Source organism: Oculina patagonica, chromosome 2 (assembly GCF_052425735.1).
Source record: "Oculina patagonica isolate OP01 chromosome 2, crgOcupat, whole genome shotgun sequence".
Taxonomy (NCBI): domain Eukaryota; kingdom Metazoa; phylum Cnidaria; class Anthozoa; order Scleractinia; family Oculinidae; genus Oculina; species Oculina patagonica.
Genome location: NC_135759.1, coordinates 34,938,089 through 34,964,330, shown reverse-complemented (window position 1 = coordinate 34,964,330; position 26,242 = coordinate 34,938,089). Strand labels below are relative to the sequence as shown.

Sequence of the window (26,242 nt, the reverse complement as noted above, 5' to 3'; positions counted from 1 at the left end):
CAAATTTTTCTGCCGTGTAAACGCGCCTTTTAAATATAAGTTTCGCAAATGAAAAACGCAAACATTTGATGTCGCTAGTATTTCTTGTAATAAGTTATCAAGTTTTCATATCGCGAATTAAACTGTTTACAGTCTATACTTTTTTACAAGAACGTCCAATTTTAAGACTGACCCTTCTTATATTAATTTTACGATTCGAGGCTGAAAATTCTATAGTATTTCAATAAATTAAAAATCCTGAGTCCCCGACGGGAATCGAAGCCATGCTCTAACCAACTGAGCTACGAGAGACTCGTGGTGAGCTGGGCCATTTACTAGGGTGGTATGTGACACGCGTCCTGCATACTGCTGGGATCAGTAATGTCGAAATCATCAAGTGTGTAGTAAATAATAAAGATGGTAAATTTTAAGCTCGGCGATAAATAATGAAGATGAATTTTTCAACAATGACATAAGCATGGGACAAAGAAAAATCCTGAGTCCTCGACGGGAATCGAACCCATGGCCTCCTAGATACCGTTTGGGCGCTCTAACCAACTGAGCTACGAGAGACTCGTGGTGACCTGGGCCATTTACTAGGTTGATATGTGACACGCGTCCTCCATACTGCTAGGATAAGCAATGTCGAAATCATCAAGTGTGTAGTAAATAATAAAGATGGTAAATTTTAAGCTCGGTGATAAATAATGAAGATGAATTTTTCAACAATGATGATGAGCATGGGACAAAGAAAAATCCTGAGTCCCCGACGGGAATCGGTCCCATGGCCTCCCAGATACCGGTTGGGCGCTCTAACCAACCGAGCAACGAGCTCCTTAAAATTTGGTCAATCTTAGCCTCAACGTTCTTATAAAAATGTTTCTAGAAAAAAAATGTTTTTGTTTTTCAGACTGACCAGCAAGATAGGTTATTTGTTCTTGGATCACGTATAACACAGCATGCATTATAAATTATGTACTTCTAGTATAAGTCTATTTTCGTTTGTAGTCTTGACGAAGACTGTTGCTGGTGACTGACATTCCTGAGAGGAAGTCATTTTCCGAGAGTGAAGTGACTTCCGCTCAGGTTGTCGAAACGTCATCTCAAGCAACAGCCTCTTTCAAGACATTCGTTACAACTCTCACAAGGACGATTTCTTTGGAGTTTCCAAATATAAAAATGTATAATATTTTCAAGTTAATGTTAGGCAGAATATCGCTTTCCTTTGAGTTCCCTATGTAGACTCTTTGCTTACTGTTATATGAAGTACTGCATTGTTATATTGACAACAACTGACCATTGTTGCAGCTTGAAAGCGAGGTTCGCCGCAAAATATTTGCCACGTTGCTGAGAGTGGAGTCGTTTAGGTTTACACGTATGGTGATCCACAACAGCGGAATTCTCCTCTATAATTACTACATTACCTTGGTCTGACAAACTTATTTTTTCCTGCCTTATTTCTGGTTTTATGAAACTTATTTTTGTGACGAGAAACGCAAAGCAAAGGTAGGTAGCTCGCCACAAATGGAGTTTCATTTATGTCTGTGGTTTATAATCGATCTTCAGCTGTCTTCGATCGATCCTATGGGATTTCTCCACGAGAACGGGTTTATAAACCGAATTTATCATTAATGCTTCTGCATGAAGTTTTAGGCTCGTGTGATTCCAGAATAATTGTATTAGTTATCTCTGTTCACGTCGAGTCAAATTATATTTTCCTATCAGCAAGTTTTTTAAGCAGCACTTCTAAAAAGCCGGTTTTCAAGGCAACAATTTGACAATTTGAGCGACTGTTAAGCTCGACTCTTTTTGCACTCTAAAATTATGTTTGTTTTCTTTAGAATATTCCCTCGGCTGATTGCTAAATACATAAAAATCTCTCGATATCAACGGAATGTTAATTATTATCAACGAATTATTATTTAACAAAATCAATTGCAAAATTGTTTTTGTATGAACTTTCTGTGTGTGGAAATCTTAGGTAAGGGAGATAATAGATATCAAGGTTGAGGGAAGATTTGATGAATGCAATTAATATTGGAGCATTCTACATGTATGTGACAGCTGATCTGTACTAGTTAACGTTTTGTTTGTTTTAATTGTGCTGGCCAACAATGAATTTATACTCAACTAATTAGTAGTGGAGACCTATTGTGATTGATTATGTGACAATTTATCTAATGTTTTTGTTCCATCTCCATCCCCAATGTATCACAATAATTGTCAGGTTAAATAAATAAAAATATACTGTAAGTTTGCTCAAAACTATCACATCACTCTCACTGTCATCTTATAGATAAAATGAAAGTCAAAGAAGTCAATAGAACAGCAAATATTGCTTGGAGTCCTGCACCCCAGTATCCTATCTATCTCGCAGCAGGCACAGCAGCTCAACAGCTTGATGCTACCTTCAGGTACATATATACATCCTTGATTCCTCATCTAAATGAAAATTAAACATCACAAGATATATATCAGGGCTTTTAATAAGATTTGAAGAAGGTGGTTGCTCTTATGTGGCACCCATCAGAGAGTAATAGAAGAAGCTGGTAACATCTCCCTTTTATAGGGAGCTGCATGAATTTTAGCCAGTAATTCACGACAGACCCGCTGGTGGATGCTGGTCTTAATGAAAGTCCTTATAAATACGTACTGAGGTACAATGACCTGTCCCTTGCATTTAGGCATAAACATGTGCCACGGAAACATTATCTAATTGGGTGGCATGATTGGTCATCAAGCATTTGAAGTTAAGCAAATAGTAACGTAAACTTTCACACTCAAAATGCTCACCATAAACATTGAGTACAGATGAAACTTTACACTAGAAGTGATTTAATGCATATTGACACAGATTAGGACAAATGTTTTGGAGAAAGTCTATATATCCAATCTTTCCACCATTTCCAAACCAGAATGTATTGGGAAAGTTGCTGTTAGGGTTTGCAAAACTTCAAACGTTTGATGACCAATCATGCCACTTTTATATCCAATTAGATCATGTTTTGGCACTACATGTTCACGCTTAGATGCAAGCAATGGTAGCATGTTTGACTCCAGATGAAGAGGGACAGGTTTTAATCCCTGGCAAAGTTTATCATAATGTGGTCTTGGACAAGACACTTTGCTCTCTTAGTGTCTCTTTGGTAAAGCTTGAAGCAAGATTCATTAGCTACAATATAGTCCAGAGGACACTTTCACTTACAGTCAAACCAATTCAATTCATGTTTAATTCAAATTTACTTGAGCAAGTTGCCAAGTTCTGTTCTTGTTTTGACAAGTTATGGTTTCATTGTCCCACATTAAATGAAGTAATACCACTTCTGTGTTAAACAGTGAAAATAATTGGCCTACAGTTGACTGTTTACCAAGAGACTGCAAGAAATTTATTAGCAAGAGATTGAGCTCAAATCACTTCCAGCCCAGCAAAGTGCCAATGGATTTGCTAGTTGCATTTTGGCTAAGCTGCTTCGACAAGGATTTATATCATTTGTTTGCTCTCTTTTAGCACCAATGCTGCTCTGGAGATTTTTGCACTTAACCTGTCAAGTAGTGACACAGAGATACCACTCAAAGGAACGGTGGCTACAGAACACAGGTAAGGTCATTAACTCTTTAATTTCCAATCTGAAATATCAAGTAGAATATTGTAGAATTGAGTTAAAACGTTATTAAAGGACCTCAGTATGAAATACAAAAGATCATTGCTTTATTGTATGCACCTTAGCAGTTGCAAAAAGAAGACCTAAATAAAATCAACGCTTGAATGAATTTTTTTTTCAGGCTTTCTTTTCCTAACTGCTTAATGTGTGTTCATTACTATAATGACCTTCACATGTTTAATCTTTCTCCCGTAGTTCAAATATTTAAAATTTAATATTATTCAGTTTCACAAGTACACTGTACATGTCTTAAAAGTATTCTTCAGAACCAGCAATCAGTAGTTTCAATTTTTTATTGTTGTTGTTGTTATTTTCTTGTCGTCAAGGTTCCACAAATTAGTCTGGGGATCACATGGCATGGAGTCTTCCAGTTCATCGTCAGGGCTTTTGATTGGTGGAAGTGACAATGGCATTATCAGCATCTATGATACAAACAAAATTATATCGGGAGATGTTGATGACTCGATGGTGTTTCAGTCTACTAAACACACAGGTAATCAAGCATTAATTTGTTTTGAAGACCTCGTATCCTATACAAGTAAATTCACAAGTCGGTAAATGTAATACAGGGTTGTCAAAATAAGCCGGCAACGGGCGCTTTTCACCGGCTATTCCAAACTCTGCGCCGGCTACTGAGTGTGTGTTATCAAGTTCTGAGTGTTTTGTAGCCGCCTACCTTTTGGATGGAACCTGCTACTCAAAAACCCACTGACAACCCTGGGTAATATATTTTTTTTTCTGTTTTCTACTTTTAAAAAAGGACCTGTCCAAGCTCTGGATTGTAACCCCTTTAAAACAAGCCTATTGGCATCAGGAGCCAGCGATTCTGAAATCTACATCTGGGATTTGACAAACCCTAGCAACCCTCTGACACCTGGAAGTAAGACTCTGCCGCCTGATAACATCAGTTGCGTGGCGTGGAACAGACAAGTGCAACACATCTTGGCTTCAGCTTCTCCCTGCGGCCGCTGTGTTGTGTGGGATTTGAGGAAAAATGAACCGATCATCAAAGTCAGTGATCAGAGTGCTACGGTGAGTATAGGGACATGTTGTACCTAATTTATGTTTAGTGGTATGAAGTACTTGTACTTCTAACTCAATATATATTGAATGATATGTACAATGTAACTTACACATAAGGTAAAACTGTATTACATGTTTTCAGATTCGATGTAAGGCAGTTGAATGGCATCCAGATGTGGCAACTCAGATGGTGTTAGCTTCTGAAGATGACAGATACCCAGTCATTCAGGTGGGTATTGGGAGGTGGTGGGGGGATTAGAAATCCTAGCCTGCAAAGCAGTCATATTTTGTGGGCACATTCGAATGCATTTTGATCGGGCGCCATCTTGGATTCTTACTCGGGAGAGGATTGGGGATAGGAGAAACGTGTCCTAGGGTAGTAGGAGTGAGGCAGAAAAGGGAGTGAGGGGGAGGGGGAGGGAAGGGTTTTCTCCTTTGCTCTCCCCCACCCCCTCCCCCCTCTCACTTTTCCTCGCTTCCAAGTCTCTCTCTGCCCTGGCGCCCTCATCCAATATGGCGGTAAATGTACTCGATCGCGAACTAATACTACGCGCGCCTACAGAAAACACCTGCATTGCAGGCTATATAATCCAAGCGAGCTAAGCACATTCTTGCTGGGAGATCTTACTTCAAAGACCATGCTTAGCTCACTCTGCTCACTGGTTTTTCCTGCTACACCTCACTAGGAAGCCTGTTCACAGGCTTAAAGTTTAGCAGTCTGGTACATCCTTTTTCATTTAAATTGTTACATAGGCTTTAACTGATTATCAGCAAGTACTTAATGATTGCCTGTAACCAGTTTTAAACAATGCCATTTCTTTTCATACTTAGCAAACACCACGTGGCATCTTGAATGCATGTTATTGTTAAAGGTCATCAGTTAACAAATAATAAACAATGCATTGTGGTATTTACTGTAATTTTTCCTTTAAATTTACAGATGTGGGATCTCAGGTTTGCCACTTCTCCTATGAAAGTGCTTGAAGGCCATCAGAGGTAAGTGCTTCTTTTTCTCACTCATACATATATTATGCTCTTGAAAATCTACAATGTACCTTATTGTTACTTTTTTCGCGGGGACTTAATTTCACGAAAATGGAACGGGCATATTTCGCGGGACTTAATTTTCGCGATTTGGCCAAAAATACGTAATTAACATAAAAAAATACAATAGAAAACGTTTAAAATAAATTTTCGCGGGTCTTTAATTTCGCGATTTTCAAAACATTGCGAAAATCGCCGAAATTAAGTCCCGCGAAAATAAGTAACAATAAGGTAACAGATAAGTAAATTTGTTTACACTTTTTTTGTGATTCTAGGGGAATCCTGTCAATAGCCTGGTGTCCTCAAGATCCTGACTTACTCATGAGTTGTGCCAAGGTATCACACTTGTACATACAGTACTGAACAGTAGAATCCCCATTTCTGGAACCTCCAGGAAAAAAAACCCTTCAAAAAAACGGGAGTTTTAAGAAGTCATGGGTGAAATTGCAGAGAAGTACTTTCCAAGGGAAACGAAAATTGGTTCAAGAAATCAGGAGTTTCAAGAAACCAAGGGTTTGAGAGATCAGGGTTCTACTGTATTTTTATTATTATGCATTCTTTTGTTCAGCTTTACAAGTATTGCTATAATACATGTTACAGATTGGTACTAACTAAAGGCCCTTCTTGTGCTTAAACTTTACTATCAACCTACCTCATATAGTATTAAATTTGTGGTCAACCACTAGCCTGGAAAGCTTTCCCTTTGTACAGGAACACTTGCTACACATGAACATTGAAAAGGGACTTGGCTACATATGTGTGCACATTTGAAGTTCATTTTATTCTTAAATTAGATTTACTTGGACCCCATCCCTTTTTCCCCATAAATTTTGGAAATGTCAATGGCATGGATGTTATCTTGCAGTTCACTGTATCAGTCTTGGTCTGTTCAAGCTATGCTTTGTTAGTTGTAATAATATTTGTCAATTTACTAATATCTGTGACTGTCTTAGGACAATCGCATTCTCTGTTGGAATCCAAATGTTCAAGAAGCAGGAGGAGAGGTAATTGTTTTAAGTGATGATCATTCTTATAATACAATGTAATTTAACTTCTGTCACTTCTGGCAATTTGTTTGTCCATCTAATACTTTAAAAATTTTATATAGAGAAGTTATAAATACATGTATACTTGTTTTTTATATTTGTAATTTTTTAGATTGTTTATGAGTTGCCGACTACAGCTCAGTGGAGTTTTGATGTAGCCTGGTGCCCCAGGAACCCTGCCATGGTGTGCTCTTCATCATTTGATGGACATGTCAGTGTATTTTCTCTCATGGGTGGAGGTGCTTCTGGCCAAGATTTTCATCAGCAACAAGTAAGTGTCTTCAAGTTATGGCAGAATTCAAACAGGCAAATATGACTACTTTGCCATGTCATTTATTACCTTCTTCTGTGGCAGTATTTTGCCTAAAGCAGGTGTACCCTGTACATTATTATTTTACTTTTACACGTAGCAAGGCCATTACCACTGTTCTGTGGAATGGAGGTTCTTTATATGGGAAGTTCTTTATATTTATGATGGAGATTCTTCATATTTGGCAAGCAGGGATGGCACAGTGGTGGGAGTGCTTGCTTCCCACCAATGTGGCGGCATTTAAATCGTGGACCTGACATCATATAAAGGTTGAGTTTGTTGTTGGTTCTCTTCCTTACTCTGAGAGTTATTCTCTGGGTTCTCCAGTTTTCCCCCTTCCACAAAAATCGACATTTTTTAATTCCCAATTAGATATTTCACAGGACCCCATAAATAACAGGCCGGTGCTCTTTGCACTGATGGGCTATCCTGTCTAAATATGCAAAATTTAATTAACTGGCAATTTTTATTAACCTGTTGTTTTCTTGTTTCAGGTGATGAGTTCATTCGACGTGGATGACCCATTTTCATCACAGATCCATCAAGCCCAGCAGCAACAGCAGCAACAACAACAGAAAGCAGCGAGTGCCCCCTTAAAGAAGCCCCCTAAGTGGCTGCGCAGGCCGTGTGGAGCGACATTTGCTGTAAGTATGAAGCAGCAGGCATGCTCCAAAATGTGCAAAATTCAGGCCATTTTTAGCTGCGAAACTTGTTTTTTTGAAATGAGCAAGTGCATTACAAGTAAAATTCATGCGGCATGTATTTTGCGTTTGAACCAAAACACTAAACTGATTTGATCTGTGCAAACAAATGAAATGCTGTCTTGAGTTTTTTTTGACTTGATAAGTATTAAATTATGACACTATGTACACAGTACACAGAACTATTTTCCAGAAAGGTTTTAAAGTAATCAATTTTATAATTTTAATCTCTTTTTCTTATCTCTAGTTTGGTGGTAAGCTGATATCTTTTGCGCACACAAAGGAATCCCCAGCCAGTCAGGTTTGTCTAAACTTCTCTGTAAACTATCTACCCAAAGATAAATTCTACAGCAATTTTATTCCCACAAGGGATCAACATCTAATTGTCAAAGACAATTAGAGGTGGCAAGAAACAGGATTGGAGAGGCTACAAATGTATCTATGTGCAAAATGATGACTAACTATCCGAGCAGCGAAGTTCTGAACGAGTTGAAGTTGAAGCAAATTTCTGAACGAGTTGTTCACAGTTGTTGTTCGCAGTTGAAGCAAAGTTCTGAACGAATTGTTCACAGCTGCCAGTCAATTTGCCTTGTGCCTGGCCCTTAATGAAACCCTAAAATTTTGAAAATCTTTGATATCTTATTTGACTAGCAGACTACAGTGTAGTTAAAAACAATAAAAAAAATAAGTAAAAAAGCCACATTGCTCTGTTCTGCTATCTTCAACAGGTGAACATCAGTCAGGTTACAACAGAACAGGATCTAGTCAACAGGTCCTATGAGTTGGAGGGAGCCTTGGCTTCGGGAAGTTTTATTCAGTATTGTAATTCTAAAGTGGAGAGCAGTACACAAGAGTTGGAAAGAACACTCTGGAGTTTCTTGAAGGTGATCAGTTAGATGAGTTTACTTTAAATTTTAGATGCTTTATGTTTCTTGCTGCTGTGCACAATGTTACCGTCAATTGCACCTACCTGTGAATGTACGTGCTAAAAACATGTTTTCAAATCTGCGTTTCAGTTGTCAAACTTTGAAGTTTAGCAGACTGTAATGCAAACTTTTGCACTCAAAATATTCACCATAAACACTGAAACTTTACACTAGAAATGATTCAAGTGAACCTGTGTATGCATATCGACACAGATCAGCATCAGTTTCTCAGAAGAAGTCTCTATATCTAATCTTTCCACCATTTCAAAACTGGAATGTGTTGAACCTTTGGCGCGAAGGTTGCCGTTACGGTCTGCTAAACTTCAAAGTTTGATACTTGAAATGCTGACATTTGACGTCACTTGAAAACATGTCTTCAGCATGTGCGTTCACAGGTAGATGCAATCGGGGGTAACACGTAACTGATAACACTGTTTATTAACTGAAGAATTACACATAAACCATTGCTCCTTACTTCTTTTGTTTTGCTTTTACAGATTAACTTTGAAAGAGAACCTAGGAGACATTTCTTAACACTTCTTGGCTATGATCCAGTGGAACTATCAAAAAAGGTAAGTACTTAATACTTTGTGCAAAATATTCCGCTAAGGACAATTAATATTTTTTATCTGGGGCTCTGCCGCAAAGAGTTTTGTGATTCTAATGTGTTTCTGCTTGGTCAGGTTGCATCTTCTCACACTTCGTCAGCTTCAAGCAGTAGTCAAGGAGGTGTTAATGCTGAAGAATTGGTTCAAAAGATGAAGCTCTTGACATCAGGGGTAAATAAGACGATTCACTTAAATTTTCAAAAGTGATTCAACATCTTACCATTTATTGTTTACATTTAACCATAGACCAAGCAGTCAGTTGATAAGATTAAAATAGAATCGCTCATAACAGATTCATGATTGAAGGCTTATTATGCAGTAAACCCTGGTACTTGAACTCGGATAACTTGAACAACCCTGCTAACTCGAACTAACTTCCATTTCCCTTGGACCCACTTTTCAGTCATTTTTACTTGGTTAACTCGTAAAACCCCGCTAACTCAAACTGTTTTTTGTTTCTCTTCAGAGTCCGAGTTACCGGGGTTCAACTGTTATAATTAATATTAAGTGTCCATTTCCTCCTACCCTTCTGTAGCTGAATCTATGAGAAGAGAGTTACTGTTAGTAAAATATCAGTGTTCTGTTTGTTTAACTTATAATTTATATGTTACCTTGTGTTACAGGATGCAGGTGGGAAGTCAGGGGAAGGAGTCTTTTCAAGTGGAGCAAGTACACCATCTGTAGCTGAATCTAAAGTATGTTGGCTGTTATTTGTGTGGTTGAGAGCAGGCAGTGTAACACTGCCATACACAGGTTGTCATTACACATGGCTTACAGGGAAATACACAACATTTCTCAAGCCAATAATTAAATTCACTACGTCATGATATTAATTTTTACTGGCTGCATTTATCTGAGTATCAAATAAACAGTTTATTTAGGCAAAATGCATTTGCCCAGTGGACCCTTTTATTAGCTTGAAACAAATACCTGTAAATTGATAAAAGGCTGTTGTCCTGACAGTACTTGTTAAAATTGTAGTCCTCTAGCCTTGAAGGAGAAACTACTTGCAGTAGTTAAGCTGTCAGACACACCTTTTGATGTAGGCAAGCTACCAGCTATATCACTGGCTGAAGTTTCACTAGAAAACCAAAACTTGTTGTAAATGTAAAGGTGCACCCAGAAAAGCTGGCTAAGCTTATTGACAAGCTGACTTAGTCGTTTTTTCTAAGTTTTAGCCCTGTTGATGACCTCTGGTTTCTGGGTAGATTTAAGACAAAAATCTTTTTCTTTGTCAGTTATGTTTAATCAGCATTCTGTTTGTTGTTTCAGACTCCCTTATCAGAGTCTGGTAGTCTGAGTGAAGCCGCTGCAGCATTTGATGTAATTGCAGCTGGAGGGCCATTATCAGTTGACACAGGGGGTGATCTAGGTGAGCTGTGCTTGGCGTCAGTTGCATGCTCTGGCTTTGATTTCTGGTTGCTTCACTCTGTCATTGCTATAAAGATACAATTAGCACCTGGCTCTTTTTATATACAGTTATTAATAAGTTTTGGTTGCTGTTTGCTAATTTCAGGTGTGGAAGAACCTGTGAAACCAAGGCAGCCTTTCCAGATACCTACAGATGATGGTGAGAATACACAACTGAAGTATCCAGTAAACCTTCTTTTTACAGTGGAACCCCGATATAACGATATGCCAAGGGAGCAGTAAAATAATATCGTTATATCGAAACTCCCGATATTACGATATGGACGTAAAATAACCGAAAATATTGTTATATTGGGGTAAACCTAACAAGTACTTTTTACTGCATATTAGAGGAGGATAAAGAGAATAATTTTGATAAAAAAACTTTCATTTTTGTATCGCATAGTACAAAGCTCTTTTTGTAAACGTCAAAGATGACTCGATTACCGTAATGTTATTGCATTAAATTCAATGTTTTGCAAATAAAATGTGACGGTGTACTGATAATATCGTTATATCGGGAGAATTTTACGTTCGGTCCCCTAAATTTTCATCGTTATATTGGGAATATTGTTATATCGAAGATCGTTATATCGGGGTTCCGTCCCATACATTTTACTGTAACTTTTGCCGGGACATAAAATATTCATCGTTATATCGTGAATATCGTTATATCGAGGATCGTTATATCGGGGTTTCACTGATTGGATAAGATTTGTAGAGTAATACAAGTTCTCATTTTCCATGCAGATACTGATGGTCTCATCACCCAAGCCTTGCTTACTGGAAACTTTGAAGCAGCAGTAGATGTTTGTCTCCATGCTGACAGAATGGTATGTCTAACAAATGTAATATAATTATATGTATATGACTTGTTACCAGTAATGCAAGAAGTTGAATCAACTAGCATTAACCAAGAAAAACAAAAAATACATGGACTGTTCTGCACTCTACATCCATGTAGTTTTATTGTAAATGAAGAACTACTTTATCTGAAATTTCATACTTTATTTTTTTTTCTTCCAAGGCTGATGCTTTCCTACTTGCTATTGCTGGAGGTCCAGATCTCTTGGCCAGAATACAGACAAGATACTTTGAGAAGAGCAAGAGTAATGTAGCAAGGGTGTGTAAATATATTTATTATTACTACAGATTTCTAATGCCAAGCGTTTAGACTAGTTTAAGTTATAAAATTCTGTGTATAATTTTCTGTCTTTCTTTTCAGCTGATGTCAGTTGTTGTGAATCGAGACTGGCGTGACATTGTCGAGAGCTGTGTCCTAGAGAACTGGAGAGAAGCCCTTGCTGCTCTTGTAACATATGCCAAGGCTGAAGAGTTCACTGCCCTGTGTGATATCCTGGGACAGAGGCTTGAGCAAGAAGGCGATGAACATTGTGCTAATGCCATGGTTTGCTACATTTGTGCTGGAAATGTGGAGAAGTTTGTGTCCTGCTGGTGAGTTGTTGGCTAGAACCATTAGAAACGGTAACAGATTCAATACACGGGAGAGACCTGTAAGAATTTAAAGTGAATAATGCTTTGTTTCTTTGTCGTCACTAGGTCTAGAAACATGCCTGCTGAACCTTCTCCTCTGGCCCTTCAAGTAAGTTCAACTTTATGTAGAATTTCATTTCCAAATTCTTGATTTTGGTCTTTGTTGATTTAAGGTAATTCCCTAGAAATAGAACTGCTCATAGATTTCCAACCAAACTTTGCCAGTTGGCTGTTTACCCTAAGGGAAGTTAAATTTTGAAATAAAAAGGGGGGTCACCGTATTCGTTTAGGAGCAGGAAGACCTTGTATTTACCATATAATTCCTTATATTTCCTTTGCGAGTACTGCTGAAAGTCCCCTTTTTCGGTGATAATGTATTATTCTGCCATAGAAATTGATCTGTATTCATTTTATAGAAAGAATTTGATTGCTACTCTCGAACTAAGAGAAAAAATGATAGGTCACCGAACTCGTTTACGAGAAAACGATGATTCTCTCTCCGCGAGCCAAGCTGCATAGAAAAAAGCCGCCATTTTGTTTATGTATGCGTGCTAATTACGCGTAAAATTCTGCGCAGTAAGGATGCGCAATGCAATACTAGGGAATCACCTTAAGTACTCTTTTTCTTGCTTCTTTGTTATAGTTTTTATATAGTTATTGCTATAAAATATTAACTCTGTTTGTAGGATTTGATTGAAAAAGTAATGATCCTAAAGAAGGCTGTAGAGAGGGAACGCCGACTACTGATTGACAGTGGTTCATCTGTTTTGGCTGAAAAACTCAGGTAGGTACATCTTTTCTATTGGTACTGCTCCGTGACCAGGCTCCCTAGTGGGGAACAGGGCAAAAAAATGTCAGCACACAGAGCAAGCCTTGTTATAGGGGGCCTGTTGACACGCCGGTTGCTACCTGAATTTTATAGTTTTGTGTGCAGTAAAATGTCCTACCATGTGATTCCTTTAAAAAAGGGGGGAAGAGAAGGGGGGAGAAGGTTCCACGCGATATTTATATAGATATAACTGGATGTCTTCTTTACAGTAAATATGCTGAGATTTTGGCAGCTCAGGGATGCCTGGAGACTGCTATGGGATACTTGATGGCTGTCAATGACCAGGTCAGATCATCTTTATTTTGTTTTGTTGCACCTGTACAATCAGGCCCTTTGAAATTCCTTGATCATTTTGTCCTTTGTCTAAAAAATATTTTAAAAAAAAAAAAAAAAACAAAAAAAAACAACCAAACCACTTAAATTTAACAAATATAAACTTTTATACTACTTATTTTCTTTAATGGAAAGAAAACAAACTGAAGTCTTTGTTGTTGCAGGCAAGTCTTGGTGTTCTCAAGGATCGCCTGTATACTGCACAATTTCCAAGCCATCTTGCATCTGCTACTGCTCCACCGCCATTCCCATTCCAAAGGATTGATGTTCAAGCTGAGCCTCTTCCTCAAGTCCAGGCTCAAACTCAGGTTAGCAACAGTCACATAAAGGTTTGAAGAACACAATCATTGCCTAAGGAACAAAGTAGAAACTTGCAAACAACTTAATTCAAATGTTAGGCAATGCCTAGTCAGACCATTAATTTGAAGCTGTTTCTTTGTGTTCAGTTCCAACAGCAACCAGGCTATGGTGCCAATCGTCAACAGCAGCAGCAACAGCAACAGCAGCAGACTCTTTACCAGCCACAGCAACGCCAGCAGCCCTCTCCAGCACCTAGTCCTGCATATCAACCATCCATGCCCTCAACACAAACGCAGTTCTACAACCCAGCTGCTTACCAGCCACAGGCACCCCAGCCATCCCCTGTCTCTCAGCCATCTTTTAATCAGGGACCCCCCGCCCAGACACCCCCTGCACAAACACCTTACTACAGTGCCCCACCACAGCCATCACCCACTGCTAGCCAGCCTTCATGGTCTCAACCTCCCCCAGTATCAATGTACCAACCTCAACCTGCCAACACTGCACCAACCCAGGTACCACCACCTGGACAGTATGGTTCCCAGATGCAGATGAAGGGTCAGCAGCCTCCAGTGCAGATTTTCAATCCAGGAAGCACAGCCACTCCTGGGGCACCTTATTCTGGCCCATCTCCAACTGGAGCCCCTTCAGTTGGCCCTCCACCACCAGGGACTGCAGCGCCCCCTCCTACAACAGGACCTCCTCCTACTGGTATGATAGTAGCCATTGTTATTCACCTTTTTGTGCTTTTCCTACATTTTGACGACAGCTTATAGATAACATGTTGCCTTTTATTTCATAGAACCACCTCCACTCACAAGTGCCTGGAAAGACACTCATATGATGAGAGGCAAGAAACAACAGGTCATACAGCTCTATACGATATTGAATTCAGTTTTATTTATTTATTAATATACTGTTCTCCTTATCTTGGTTTCTGCCTTTCTTGTGTGGTGAAGTAGGAAGTAAATAGTGAGCAGCTGAAAGCTAACCTTAATTCTTCTCATGCCGTTGTCCGTTCATTTGGATATTTGCCATAAAACGTGCTTGTTTTGATCAAATCCCAGTTCATGTACCCCTACAAGTATCATAAGTTCCCAGCTCTGTATGACGCCACAAAGACACGGCTAACAAATTGTTAGCAAATCAGCCTGTTGACCATAAAGAGTTAGCCTGCGAACACAGAATGACAGCCGGAAATACATCTGCAATCGCAGGCTAATAAAGAGTACGTTAGAGAATGATAAGTGACTTGATTTTCTTTTAAGGTTATATTCACGTTCTTGTTTTGAATCATCATCATCATCACCAGTCCTTTAAACGCCCAGTGGCGCATAGGGCATCAACAAGTCGCCTCCATTCCTGCCGGTCCTTTGCAAGCCGTGAAGCTTGTTTGAATAGATGATTAATATTTATATTTAATTTTTTTTTTTGCCGTGCAGACCCCAGCTTTCACGCCCCCTGCACCTATCACTGCTCCACTGTTTGGAGCAGGAGACCAGCAGCCACCACAGCAACAACAGCCACTGCAGCCTTCACCAGTTGGTATGTACATATGTATGGGGCTTACTGTGCACAGACGGGATACATCAATCATTAGCCTCCTGCACCACCAACGAACATTTCTTTGGTTTACCACACAATCTTTCCTCCCATGTCCACGTTTGGAGGAGAGTTTTGACGATGCGCCTCTTTGAGGCTATAGCCTGCATAGCAAGCGCCTGTATAGTTTTTGAGCGCGCGTTTGGAAAACGTGAAAGTCGCGAGTTTGCAAAATACGTGCCCAAAACTACGCAGGCTATGAAGGCTGCTACCAGTAAAAGGTTATGTAACTTCCCCTTGTGGAATTTTTAGCCTAACTTAAATGCTCTTGAAATGGTTTGGTTCAGGGTAAAAGTGTGTGAGAATGTTCCACCTTCAATGCATGCTTCGCTTCTTGCACCTCTTTGCGCCTTTTCTTTCAGTTATTGTATTTTCTCTCCATTTTCTGGATACCCTTTGCCCAAGACCTACCACATTGTTTTAAAGAGTTGAAGAAAAGGAAGAGATATTCTGCAAACTGATTTTGACCTTTTTTCACATAGCGCCTATTTTCCTCATCATCAACCTCATACCTTCTGTGACACTAATTGTATTCGTTTCCCTCCTCCAGGAATGCCTCAAGGTGCCCCTCCTGCACCCGGTGTGCCTCCTATGATGCCTCAGGGGGGTGGCCCACCAGGAGCGCCTCCAAGTTATGGGGATGCTGCCCCTCAACAACGTGCTCAGGTACATGATGGCTCACCACCGCCATCACCGCATGATACCATGCCACATCCATTTCATTTAAAACCTGCACAGGTAAAGCACGCTTAAACACCTTAAACACGCTGTAAAACGTTTAAAATAACTAAAAGGACTGACACAAGCTAAAATGCACTTTTAATTAACCCTTCCGTATGTTGCATGCATGTTCTTATAACATTTAAACGTAAAGGATATATTTCTGCTTTTTGTGTGAGGAAAGATAGTTTTGCCGATGACACGTAACACTTAAAATTCTCAATCTATAGATGATGTATAATGCCGCAGTTCTGAAGTTTCCCTTGAAGTGTAACTTTCGTAAAAGCTTAATTCAGATTATCACATTATAATGTTACCGTTTCTTATTGGCCATATTATTGTCAAAAAGGGAAAAAGTTGTCAGTTATCAGTTGTTTCAATTTCAGTGTGCAGAGCGTAACAAAATGTGAATCGTTATGTTCACGTCAGTGAGTATTATATTGATCAATACATAACTGAAACACATCTTAACACTGAGAACAACTAGCCTTCCAAGCTGATTGATAAAACGTTTTAAGCTGTCGATTTTTACCTCATAAGTGCGGTTTAAATTTCATTTTAACCTTTGATTTAACTACTTGTAATGAACTGTTATGCAGAATGGTTCCACCTATACTTTAACTCAAGCCTGTTTAACTATAGCAACATGTAAATGCACTTTTTCTTGTACTTGTACAAAAATATAATCAGGCTAATGTATTTATTCTAGTCTAAAACTAAAATGGCCGAAATAAATTAAATTTTGCACTTTTTCATTCACTTCAACACCACTCAATTCCGTCCTATCCATACTTTTCAGTACTTTATATAGACTTTCTAAACGTCGTTCGCTTATCGTTTCCGGTTTGTAAGCACGTCTATAGTCTATACTTTATAGAGAATTTTCACCAGGCGGAAAATTATTGTGCGAAAACCATTACAATTGAGTAGTTTTCGAGTAATTTCGCGGCGAGCAAATAGAAGACTTGATTACTACGAGAGTAAAAGATACACAACATTATTATTGTCCATCAATGCCTTGGAGTGTAGAAGTCTTAATTCGTTTGCTTCAGGTTTGGGTGCAAAAAAAGCACTCGTGTGCTGGGAAAGGGGGACGGGTGTGGTGGGGCATAACGTAACGCACGTCGCATTGCGTGACTACTTTTTTCGCGAAGCGTACGTATCGCGTGACAGCATTGTGTAACAACATCGGCGCATGGTTTTCGCTATTCTCATCGCGCACCAAATTATACGATAATTTATCATGGTTCATTTTGTTTAGGAGCCGCCGGCACCAGTCATGAAAGGCCCCATCCCATCCGAGCACCTGGTACTTCAAGAGACTTTCAATGGCTTGGCTGAGAGATGTAAAAACACTGCCAATAATCCGGTGAGTACTAGCCGAGTCACTGAAGTTATCGCGCTGGGATCATTATGGACATGAGGTGGCTGGTCTATAGGTCCTATAGTAAATTCTTGCCAGATCAAGTCGACGCTATAACGTATGGAAGGAAAGCGGATTGATATCTTGAATATCGAAAGAAGTGGTTGGAAAACAAAATTGAAGTGCAGAAAAAAAGAACTTGCAGAAACAAATCTACAAATATTATGCGAGGCTAGTCAGTCCTGAGTATTTAAATGGACGTTAGTTTTCGAGTGAGTCTCTCTCATTTCGTTCAAGTACCTATTTTGCAGTCACCAGACCATTAAAGGCAACATTGTCTGCTGCTACAGTCAACTACTTTAGCAAAACGTTTGATCCAAGGTCGTGCCCAGAGGTGCTTTTCCCCTACCCCTTTTCACTCTTCGTAACTATGTTCTAACTCAGTTCTTTGTCTTCAGCATACAAAGCGTAAACTGGATGATGTATCCAAGCGCCTGGAAGCGCTTTATGACAAGCTTAGGGACCAAAAGGTAAGAGAATACATATGTAACTTCTAATGCCAGACCAGGCTTGTGGAAAGCCGGCTGAAATCCCATCAGTAATTCTGCTGGTCTGTTGCTGTTTAATTCGCTTTTGGTGGATTATTTACCCAACCCTTACAGTGTCATACTTGCATACAATCTGATGTTTCTCATGGTACCCAACGTATTTACAATACTTGTTCTGTTCCTGTTATAGATGTCAAATCCTATCTTAGAGGGTCTTCATGAAATAGCACAGGGTAAGTTTCTTTATCTCGATTCATCAAAGCTGATAAGAAGTAAAGCGGTACATTTGTTGAATTGAAACCTTCCACATCATAGCTTTGCTCCTGTTGAAATGAAATAAGGCAGATTTTCAACGGGGTTTTCAACATTTGTAGTTAATCTGCACTCGTTTGATTTAATTTGTGCTTTTCTGTTTATTTTTCTCAGCATGTCAAGGATCAGATTATCCCCGTGGCCTAATGGCTCACACAAGGCTCATATCAAGTGGTAGTTTCTCGGAGATCAGCACGTTCATGCCAGGACTTAAGTCTCTTATGCAAATTGCCACTCAGCTACGAGTTTGATGATGGTTACTGTTTAGGAAGCAGAATTGTTTTTTTTTTTTTTGGAAGAGTTGAAGCACTACACTCAGGCTAATCTTGGCGCCTTTGAGATTTGGGTTGTCTTCAAATAGACGCTGCGCCGTCTGTGTTGAAGTAGTTAAAATTATTTTTCAATTCCCACTGCCCTGTTTACCAGGGGTTTTGATTGGACGCTGTCAACAAGAAGGAATAAGTTTGCAATGCGTCGTGCTGCGAGTAGCCACTGACAAAATGGAATTTACAACCAGAAATAGCTTAACTTTTTGGTTGCCATTGGAAAACGAGAGAGATCTGAGGAGAGTCTTAAGTTGTTGACCGCTGGTCTGTGAAACGGACCCTGAAAAAGAAGATATTAGTTACATGTTTAGGAAATTATGAAAAGTTCTTTTCACTTTCCCCTGGAAAGATCAATTGTGTAATAAGTCGGGGGAGTTTGAAACAACCTGATTTGACAGAGAAAATATATAAAATGTAAAATGTTTTGTTGACATCTGTCCGGTTCTTATCCCCGGGTTCTCATCGGCCATAAATGAGGCTGTGTAGGATTTGAAGCAGAAAAGCGAAATGAAAAATGATCAGAGAAAGTCTTATTCCTAAAATGTTATTTTACTTATTTTTGCGATTATTTTTGCCCAATCAAAAACGCTACGAGCGCTTTAATTTTATGAGGTCAGGTTATCGCGGGCGCCATCCCTGCCAAAAACCGCACTTTTCTCCTTTGGGTGAACTGAACAGATTTTTGTGATATTCAGGAAAAGAAGACACGTTAGCACGATTTTCTCTGATCATTTGAACACAACATTTTCGTTAGGTCGGTTGTTTCCGTGGTGCCTCTTAATTGTAGAAATGAATAAAATGAGTCGAATGGATCGATGATCTTCCTTCGTCTTTGTGCTTGCTTCACCCCGCTGCACCCCAGTTATCCTGTACATCAGAAAATGACGAAATATCGTGACATATCCCCAAACATCATCTCAACTGAAGCAACAGCCTTTTTCAGTACTTCTGGGACAACTCGGACGATCACTTCAGACCTTCCAAATATAATAAACGGCACGCATGGCATGCAGAGGCGATGACGGTTCACAAGAGGGTCCTAAATAATTCCCAGGAAATTTGATTAATGAAAATAAAAGTAGCTGTCAACTTCTGTGTTGAGTGATTGTTCAACAAAAGTCGCGTTATCTTGTAGTGTGACTTGATATACGATGTACTGTACTACTCGCGAGCAAACAAGGTCAAACGCTGTCTCGTAATTGTTTACAGTCAACTCTCTTTAAGACGGACACCTTCGGGACCAGCCCAAACTGTCCGTCTTAGAGAGGTGTCCGCCCTTCGGAGAGAATCGAGGTAACGTCCTCTTTAATTTGGTGCCCAAACACTTCACCAGAGAAGTAGTCCGTTGTATTGGGTTGTTTTTGGTCGGTAAGTTTGATACCCTTAAGCGCTGTCCAACTTTTTGTTTTTTGTCGATATGAAGTTTTGAAGTATTATTCACTTAATTAAAAGAAAACACTTCCCTGAAGTCTGAAGTGTCCGTTGTCCTTCTTAGAGAGGAGTCCGTTTAATAGGGAGTTTATATACAGTAAAATGACTGAAAAACGGCAGGGACCATTACCAGATGTCCGTCTTTTATATATGGAGGTGTCCGTCTTGTAGAGGTGCCCGTTAAAAGAGAGTTGACTGTATTGTTACACAATAGAAAGGACACCGTTTATGAGTACCGAGTACTCAGGGCTAGTGTCAGCGAGTGGCATATAAAACCGTGAGATGGGTGTCACGGGGTACAGAGGCAGGGTGGCGTGTACCTATGCCAAGCTCCTGGAGGGATCCCGGATGGTAGTGAAGCCCGGGGGGGGGGGGGTACTCCATATAATGGCCTATACGGGGAGGCTCCGCCCGAAAGGGGTACCTTTTTCAGGCTTCAGGTATATAAAAGGGTAGGGATTTTACAAGTTTAGGTATATGAAAGGGTATGTAAATCCGTCATTTAGGTTTTTAAAAGGGCCTTGAATTAAAATATTTCGAACAGACGCACTTTATGGCTGTATTATTTTAATTTATAAAGCGCAACATGAAAATGACAAGAAAACGTCCTGTTCTAAGTCTATGCCATGTCTTTTAGGTATATGAAAGGGGTACCTTTTTTCAGTAAAAGGTATACGAAAGGGGTACAATTTCTGTGAAAATGGTATATAAAAGGGTAAGGGGTAAGAGCTTGGGGCGGAGCCTCCCCGTATAAAACTTTTTTGAGTGCCCCCCCCCCGGGTAGTGAAGGGAAGTGGATGTGCCCACCGTTTCTCACCCAAGCTAAGGCAACCCAGGCATCGCTTCAGTGTGGGACTGAAGGGTTGTCGCCAGCAACACTTATCCCCCAAACCGTTTATTAAAGAACAACAACGACTAAACTCTGATGGTATTACAAAAATCGCTTTTTTAACTATAAATGTATCGGATATAACATCACAAATGGAGCAGATGTAAACTAGTAGCCTACAAGAAATGCTTTGTCTGAGAGTGGCAACAGTAGAGCTATGAGATAAACGCGGAGGGTGGGTGGGGAAATAAACGCTTGAGTCCAGTAGCTTAATAACTGAATTGCAAGTGAAGATCGACTGCGATCTCGAGTGTGACAGGGGAAGACTGTGCGGATCTGATTGGCGGGCAATTTGTGAACGCGTGCAAGCTTATCTTTCATTGGCCAGTATAAATAGAGGGGGATACAAGTACGTGTTTACGGTTTAAAGAAAGAGCGGAGTACAGATTGCCGGAAAAACACATCCACGGGGAGTGTAAATTTCAATTGAGTAAACATTAACTCCAGTTTATGCTTATGCAAAAACAGTCAATTAGTCCTTTCTAACTGCCTGGAGAGTATTTTGCTTTGTGTAATCTATGCGGCGATTTCTTGTTGAGTTGAACTTGATTTCTGTTCACGAAAAATTTTAGACATTTATTCCTGTAGTTATTCTCCGGTTGTATTCGGTTCTATTTGATCAGTCGATCACTGACGTCACGCTCAGCCCCACCACTTTACTGCTCCCATACTGTCTGCAACTTTTTTTTTACCAAACACTTCGCTGTTGAATAACAATCATTTAAACACGAGTTTTTAGCTTCTCTTATTTACGTTAATTTTTGACAAATCTAAAAATCCTAAAAATCATTAAAAAAAAAACATTTGGTAAACATCATTGCTGCATGCTACACGCAAGTGTCGCCCCATGTGAGGGAATCCGGAATCCGGAATCCAACATATTTTTGCTCTTGGAATCCGGAATCCAGGCCTTTGGAATCCGGAATCCCGCCTGTGGAATCCAGAATCCAGCCTCATGTGGAATCCGGAATCTACCATCAGAGCACTACAAAAACCTGACTCGTCCCCAGTCGTCTCTTATGCGAAAATTGCAAGACGCGAAGGATGATGGGAAGGAAGAAAGTAAAACCAGAAAGCGAACGTAAATTTTTGATATTTGGTTAGTAAATTCAAATCAAGTTCTAAATCAACACGGCGGTGTTGTGGTCTTTGATCATCCTGGTAGGGCGCATGCATTATTTGTTAAAAAATACCATTTTATCATACTGCGTTTTGACCTTTAAAAATTGAAATTTATACCAAGAGTAACGCAATGTCTCTCAACTGTCAACAATGCTCACAGGAGGTGTTTATCCTTTTCGGTTCCATGCGGAGCTCGCCATTCTTGTGACACAGATGAAAATCCCTGTACATTTTCCACAAATTCGGTAATAGTGAAAGCGGTAAAAGGTAAGTTTGATTGACGGTGAAATCTGGCGAAGTTAAACCACTGAGAATTTTTGTCCAGGAAGTTCCCCTGTGGAAGAAACACGACTCCCAGGCGCCCTTTCGATTCGGCGATCAAGAAATTCTCAGTTCGAGCTGGTTCTTCTTGTCGTTTGAGGAGATTGAAATACGTACGGAATTCGAGATGGGGAAGCATTAGCCTGTGAACAGGCTCTCCGGTCGAGGATGCATTAGAAAACACTAAAACAAATGTATATTTCTAACTTAGAGTGGATTGTGGATTTTTTGCGATACATCAAGCGGATTCGCGGATCTCGAAAGTACAGCAGATCGCGGATAAGCCAGGGGCACCCAACAGACCGTTTCGGTGAATATCTGTTCGGAAGACTTATAATTAATGGCCTACGATTTTCGGATTAAAGTGTGATGAGAAAACTGGAGTTCTCTTTAGCTCAAACATTCGTGACATGGGGAAAGTAATGCCTGTTGTTTTCTGAGAGAGAAAAATGTCGTTTTGGGTACGAAAAAAGGCCAGCTACGATTTTCGAGAAGGCAACAGCGGCTCGTAAATTCGGGTAATAATATTTCGTTCCTAAAACTTTCTGAAGTTTGAAAATCCAGCTAGCGTATCCGAAAAGATACACTTTTCTTAGCGTTTAAAGATAAGGCTTTAAACCGCACAAAAAGGACACTTATAACGTAAAAACGGTGTTCTGAAACCTATAGTAAAATTTTCTCGTTGGGTGCCCCTGATAAGCTGACAGTTTTTGCCCAGATTCCGATCTCTTTATTTCGGGAAGGTCGGATCATGGATAAACGAAGTTCGAATCACTCTTGTCGGTCTTCGGCGATATGTTGGCGAATTGTCGAAAAAAAAAACAAGCAATGAAACGTGGTGTTGCATCCCGATCTCGGATGCTTTATTCTACTTGTCCTCTAGTGTATGTAGGAGTTCCTTTTGTTAATTTCTGGGGCAAAACCGATGTGCAATTTATTAGGTGTCGTTGTTTTCAATTAAATCAGCTTTCATCATTTCCAGTTTTACTCTAGATCGTTGATAGTGTAAGAGACATTTTTTCTAACATCACCTTACCTTACCTTTACTTAAACACGGTTGTCTTTTTAAAGCTCAGAGAAGCTTGTGGGGCCGTGTTTTCCCAATCGAATTAGAATTTGGCAGTAGTGTTCTTCACAGTTGCTATTAATTGATACTGGAAACTTCGGGAGTGAAATTTTGAACGCTCTCCTTCAGACGCCACATACACAGATGCGAAAGTAAAGCTACGTCAGTCTGTTGCTCGCTTCTTTTAAAGCCAGGTTGGGTTGTTATTTTCTTCAGGAGGTCTCTAATCTGGGAATCACAATTGCTTTTATACTCGTGTAATTTGTTCGCTCAAGAGTTAAAAGAATGCCCGGTATTATAATCAAACATGTCTCGCGTTGCCAGAATCTTAAAATGATAACACTGACATATAAAAAGAAGAGAAGAGAAAGGAAACATTCATCTATTTCTATTTTATAAACTATATGATATATACATAAAATTTATGATCAAGCGGCCACGTTAATTTTGAATTCTTGTAAGACAACCGCCGTTGTCATGGTCGAAAACTAAATGAATTTTTAAACTTGGCAATATGAATACAAAAAATAATGTCTTTTAGTGTAATTTTCTTTCTTAAAAGCAACAGAAAACGCACAGAATTGAAAGGAGTCTATAGGCCTGTTTACACACAGGTAGCCTCAAGCTCGATATATGAGTACAATAAAGATGACCTTTTCATTGTTTCGTAATTCGATCGATTTGCATATTTATAAGGATTTGTATGGGGAAATAAATTTGACCGAAAAGAACGAAAAATTAACCGTTGAATTACAATAAAAATCAGTCACCTTAGCTCCTTTGCTGTTTCCCTTGTGTGCTGTGTGGTTTTTTAGCCGATTGAGCGCGATTCCAGTGAGTTATAGTTCCATTGCCTTCCTCTCTCTAAGGTATATAGAGAGAGGAAGGCAATGGAACTATAACTCACTGGAATCGCGCTCAATCGGCTAAAAAACCACACAGCACACAAGGGAAACAGCAAAGGAGCTAAGGTGACTGATTTTTATTGTAATTCAACGGTTAATTTTTCGTTCTTTTCGGTCAAATTTATTTCCCCATACAAATCCTTATAAATATGCAAATCGATCGAATTACGAAACAATGAAAAGGTCATCTTTATTGTACTCATATATCGAGCTTGGGCTACCTGTGGTTTACATGATTCCGGAATGCTTTATTCTACTGGTCCTCTACTGTAGGTAAGAGTTCATGTTGTTAATTTCTTGGACAAGGGGCATTGTTCTCTCGAAAGGAACGAGCCATTCATGTGAGACCTTGGGACAGGGTCTACCCGATCCCCTTAGGCAACCAATAACCTTATTCTAGATGTCATAACAAAGTATTAGAAACATCACATTTAAGCATATTCCCCATCATCACTTGAATTAAATAACCGTCCTCAAGATAGTACGCTGTATCATTGCCGGAGAAAAATCAGGTAAGATCAGTTTAAGTCCCAAAGTTAGTTTTCAAATTTGTTTTTTTGCAAGTATATATGGAGTTTGAAAGATCAGAACACTAAGCATGACATCAAGTGGTGCAAAGTTAAACAGCCTAGGTCTTATTCGAATATTACCAAGAGATGTAATTTGTGTTTGTGGGAGAAATGTTTCATTTTATGTAAACCGGAAACGAGCCCGTATCGTGTTGCAGACATGCTAGGAAATTCTTGCTGGAAAACTTTATCATGTAACTAGTGATAAAGTTCCCGCGTGACGTGACATGTGACACACAATGTATTGTATTGTTCTGTATTTTCAAATTTCTTTCAATGTAACCGTTTTTTCTGGCAGTCCCCTGATGATTGCCTCGCATGAGGCATGAAACTCAGAGTAGCGATTAAACAGATTTTAATGCCTTGGTTGAAATCGACTAAAAACAGATTTAACCTGAAAACCAATTTGACCTGCAACAGATATTTAACGAAGTCCGAATCACTTTGGTCGGTTTTCGTCGGTATGTTGGCGTAATTGTCGCAACTGACAAGTGCTGGCAGTGAAACGAACCTTCTGAAACAGTTGGCATAAGAAGCAACATCTACTTTCCGTTGCAGCGAATCTATACCACACAAAGTTTTCATGTAATGCGGATTTGGACTTGAACGAGAACAGTGGCGAATTGACGGCACGGATCGGCGGATTTGCGTACCCCGATTCATCTCCTCTTTAAGCAATATATCATTTTTACAGCAATATTTTAAGCGCTGAACGTTTATTTTCTTCTAATTTTAAATGCATTTTCCGGTATCTGAGAGCATGCCCCACGCTTCTTCACTCAAATTCTTGATGCGCGGGACTGCGAGCTAAGTTAGCGTATCGAACTGTGAAACAGTATTTACGGGATTAAGTAGCCTGTGTACAGCCGTCCCGCTCCCCCTCAAAAAATCGGGGTGGGAACGGTTCCCTCCCGATTTTTTTTTTAGTGGAGCGGGACGGCTGTACACAGGCTAGGGATTAAGCTTTTTGCATGGAATTATAAATGTAAGTCCGGCTGTTCTTTGTTCTATAGAAATACGTGCGTAATTTCGAAGTAATCAATATTGTAATTGAATTGAATTTTTTTCTCGCTTTACGCTCTACATTTTTACGTATATTTAAATTTAATATACTAAAAAAAAGGAAGAAAATAGACGACATCGCATCTTAACAGCTGAATATGCTATAAAAATAGCGTAATCTGCTGTTGAGGTACCACTAAAAAACAGATTTAAAAGGTGTGGAATCCGTAATCTCGCACCTTTTGGAATTCGGAATCCTCAGACATTGAATCCGGAATCCAGTCACTGGAATCCGGAATCCACGATGCGGAATCCGGAATCCAAGACTCTCTTGGGGCGACAAGTGAAGTTGCGTTACTGAAACGTACCACTTGACTTGGCCGCCGCTGTCTGTCTGGTTG

The 26,242-nt window shown here is 39.6% G+C and overlaps 1 protein-coding gene across 2 annotated transcripts; it reads left to right on the top strand.

Annotated features, from left to right (window-relative positions):
* Positions 1-1,314: 1,314 nt before the first annotated feature.
* LOC144644370 (protein transport protein Sec31A-like) lies at positions 1,315-19,355 on the top strand. Of its 2 annotated transcripts, none has more exons than XM_078503844.1 (33): positions 1,315-1,485; positions 2,276-2,393; positions 3,488-3,577; positions 3,968-4,134; positions 4,402-4,673; positions 4,807-4,893; positions 5,605-5,660; positions 5,984-6,044; positions 6,662-6,712; positions 6,867-7,025; positions 7,559-7,708; positions 8,013-8,066; positions 8,494-8,649; positions 9,189-9,263; positions 9,375-9,470; positions 9,923-9,994; positions 10,572-10,671; positions 10,816-10,869; positions 11,460-11,542; positions 11,737-11,832; positions 11,935-12,164; positions 12,270-12,312; positions 12,890-12,987; positions 13,242-13,317; positions 13,530-13,673; positions 13,812-14,376; positions 14,468-14,529; positions 15,108-15,210; positions 15,818-15,933; positions 17,249-17,356; positions 17,809-17,880; positions 18,089-18,131; positions 18,325-19,355. In XM_078503844.1, exons 2-33 carry the CDS (start codon positions 2,281-2,283, stop codon positions 18,459-18,461), a joined length of 3,789 nt encoding a protein of 1,262 aa, XP_078359970.1. In that variant the 5' UTR covers positions 1,315-1,485; positions 2,276-2,280; the 3' UTR covers positions 18,462-19,355. The 2 variants fall into 2 exon arrangements, with proteins under 2 accessions (XP_078359970.1, XP_078359969.1); XM_078503843.1 differs by having other exon boundaries at positions 15,818-16,005.
* The last annotated feature ends 6,887 nt before the right edge of the window (positions 19,356-26,242 follow it).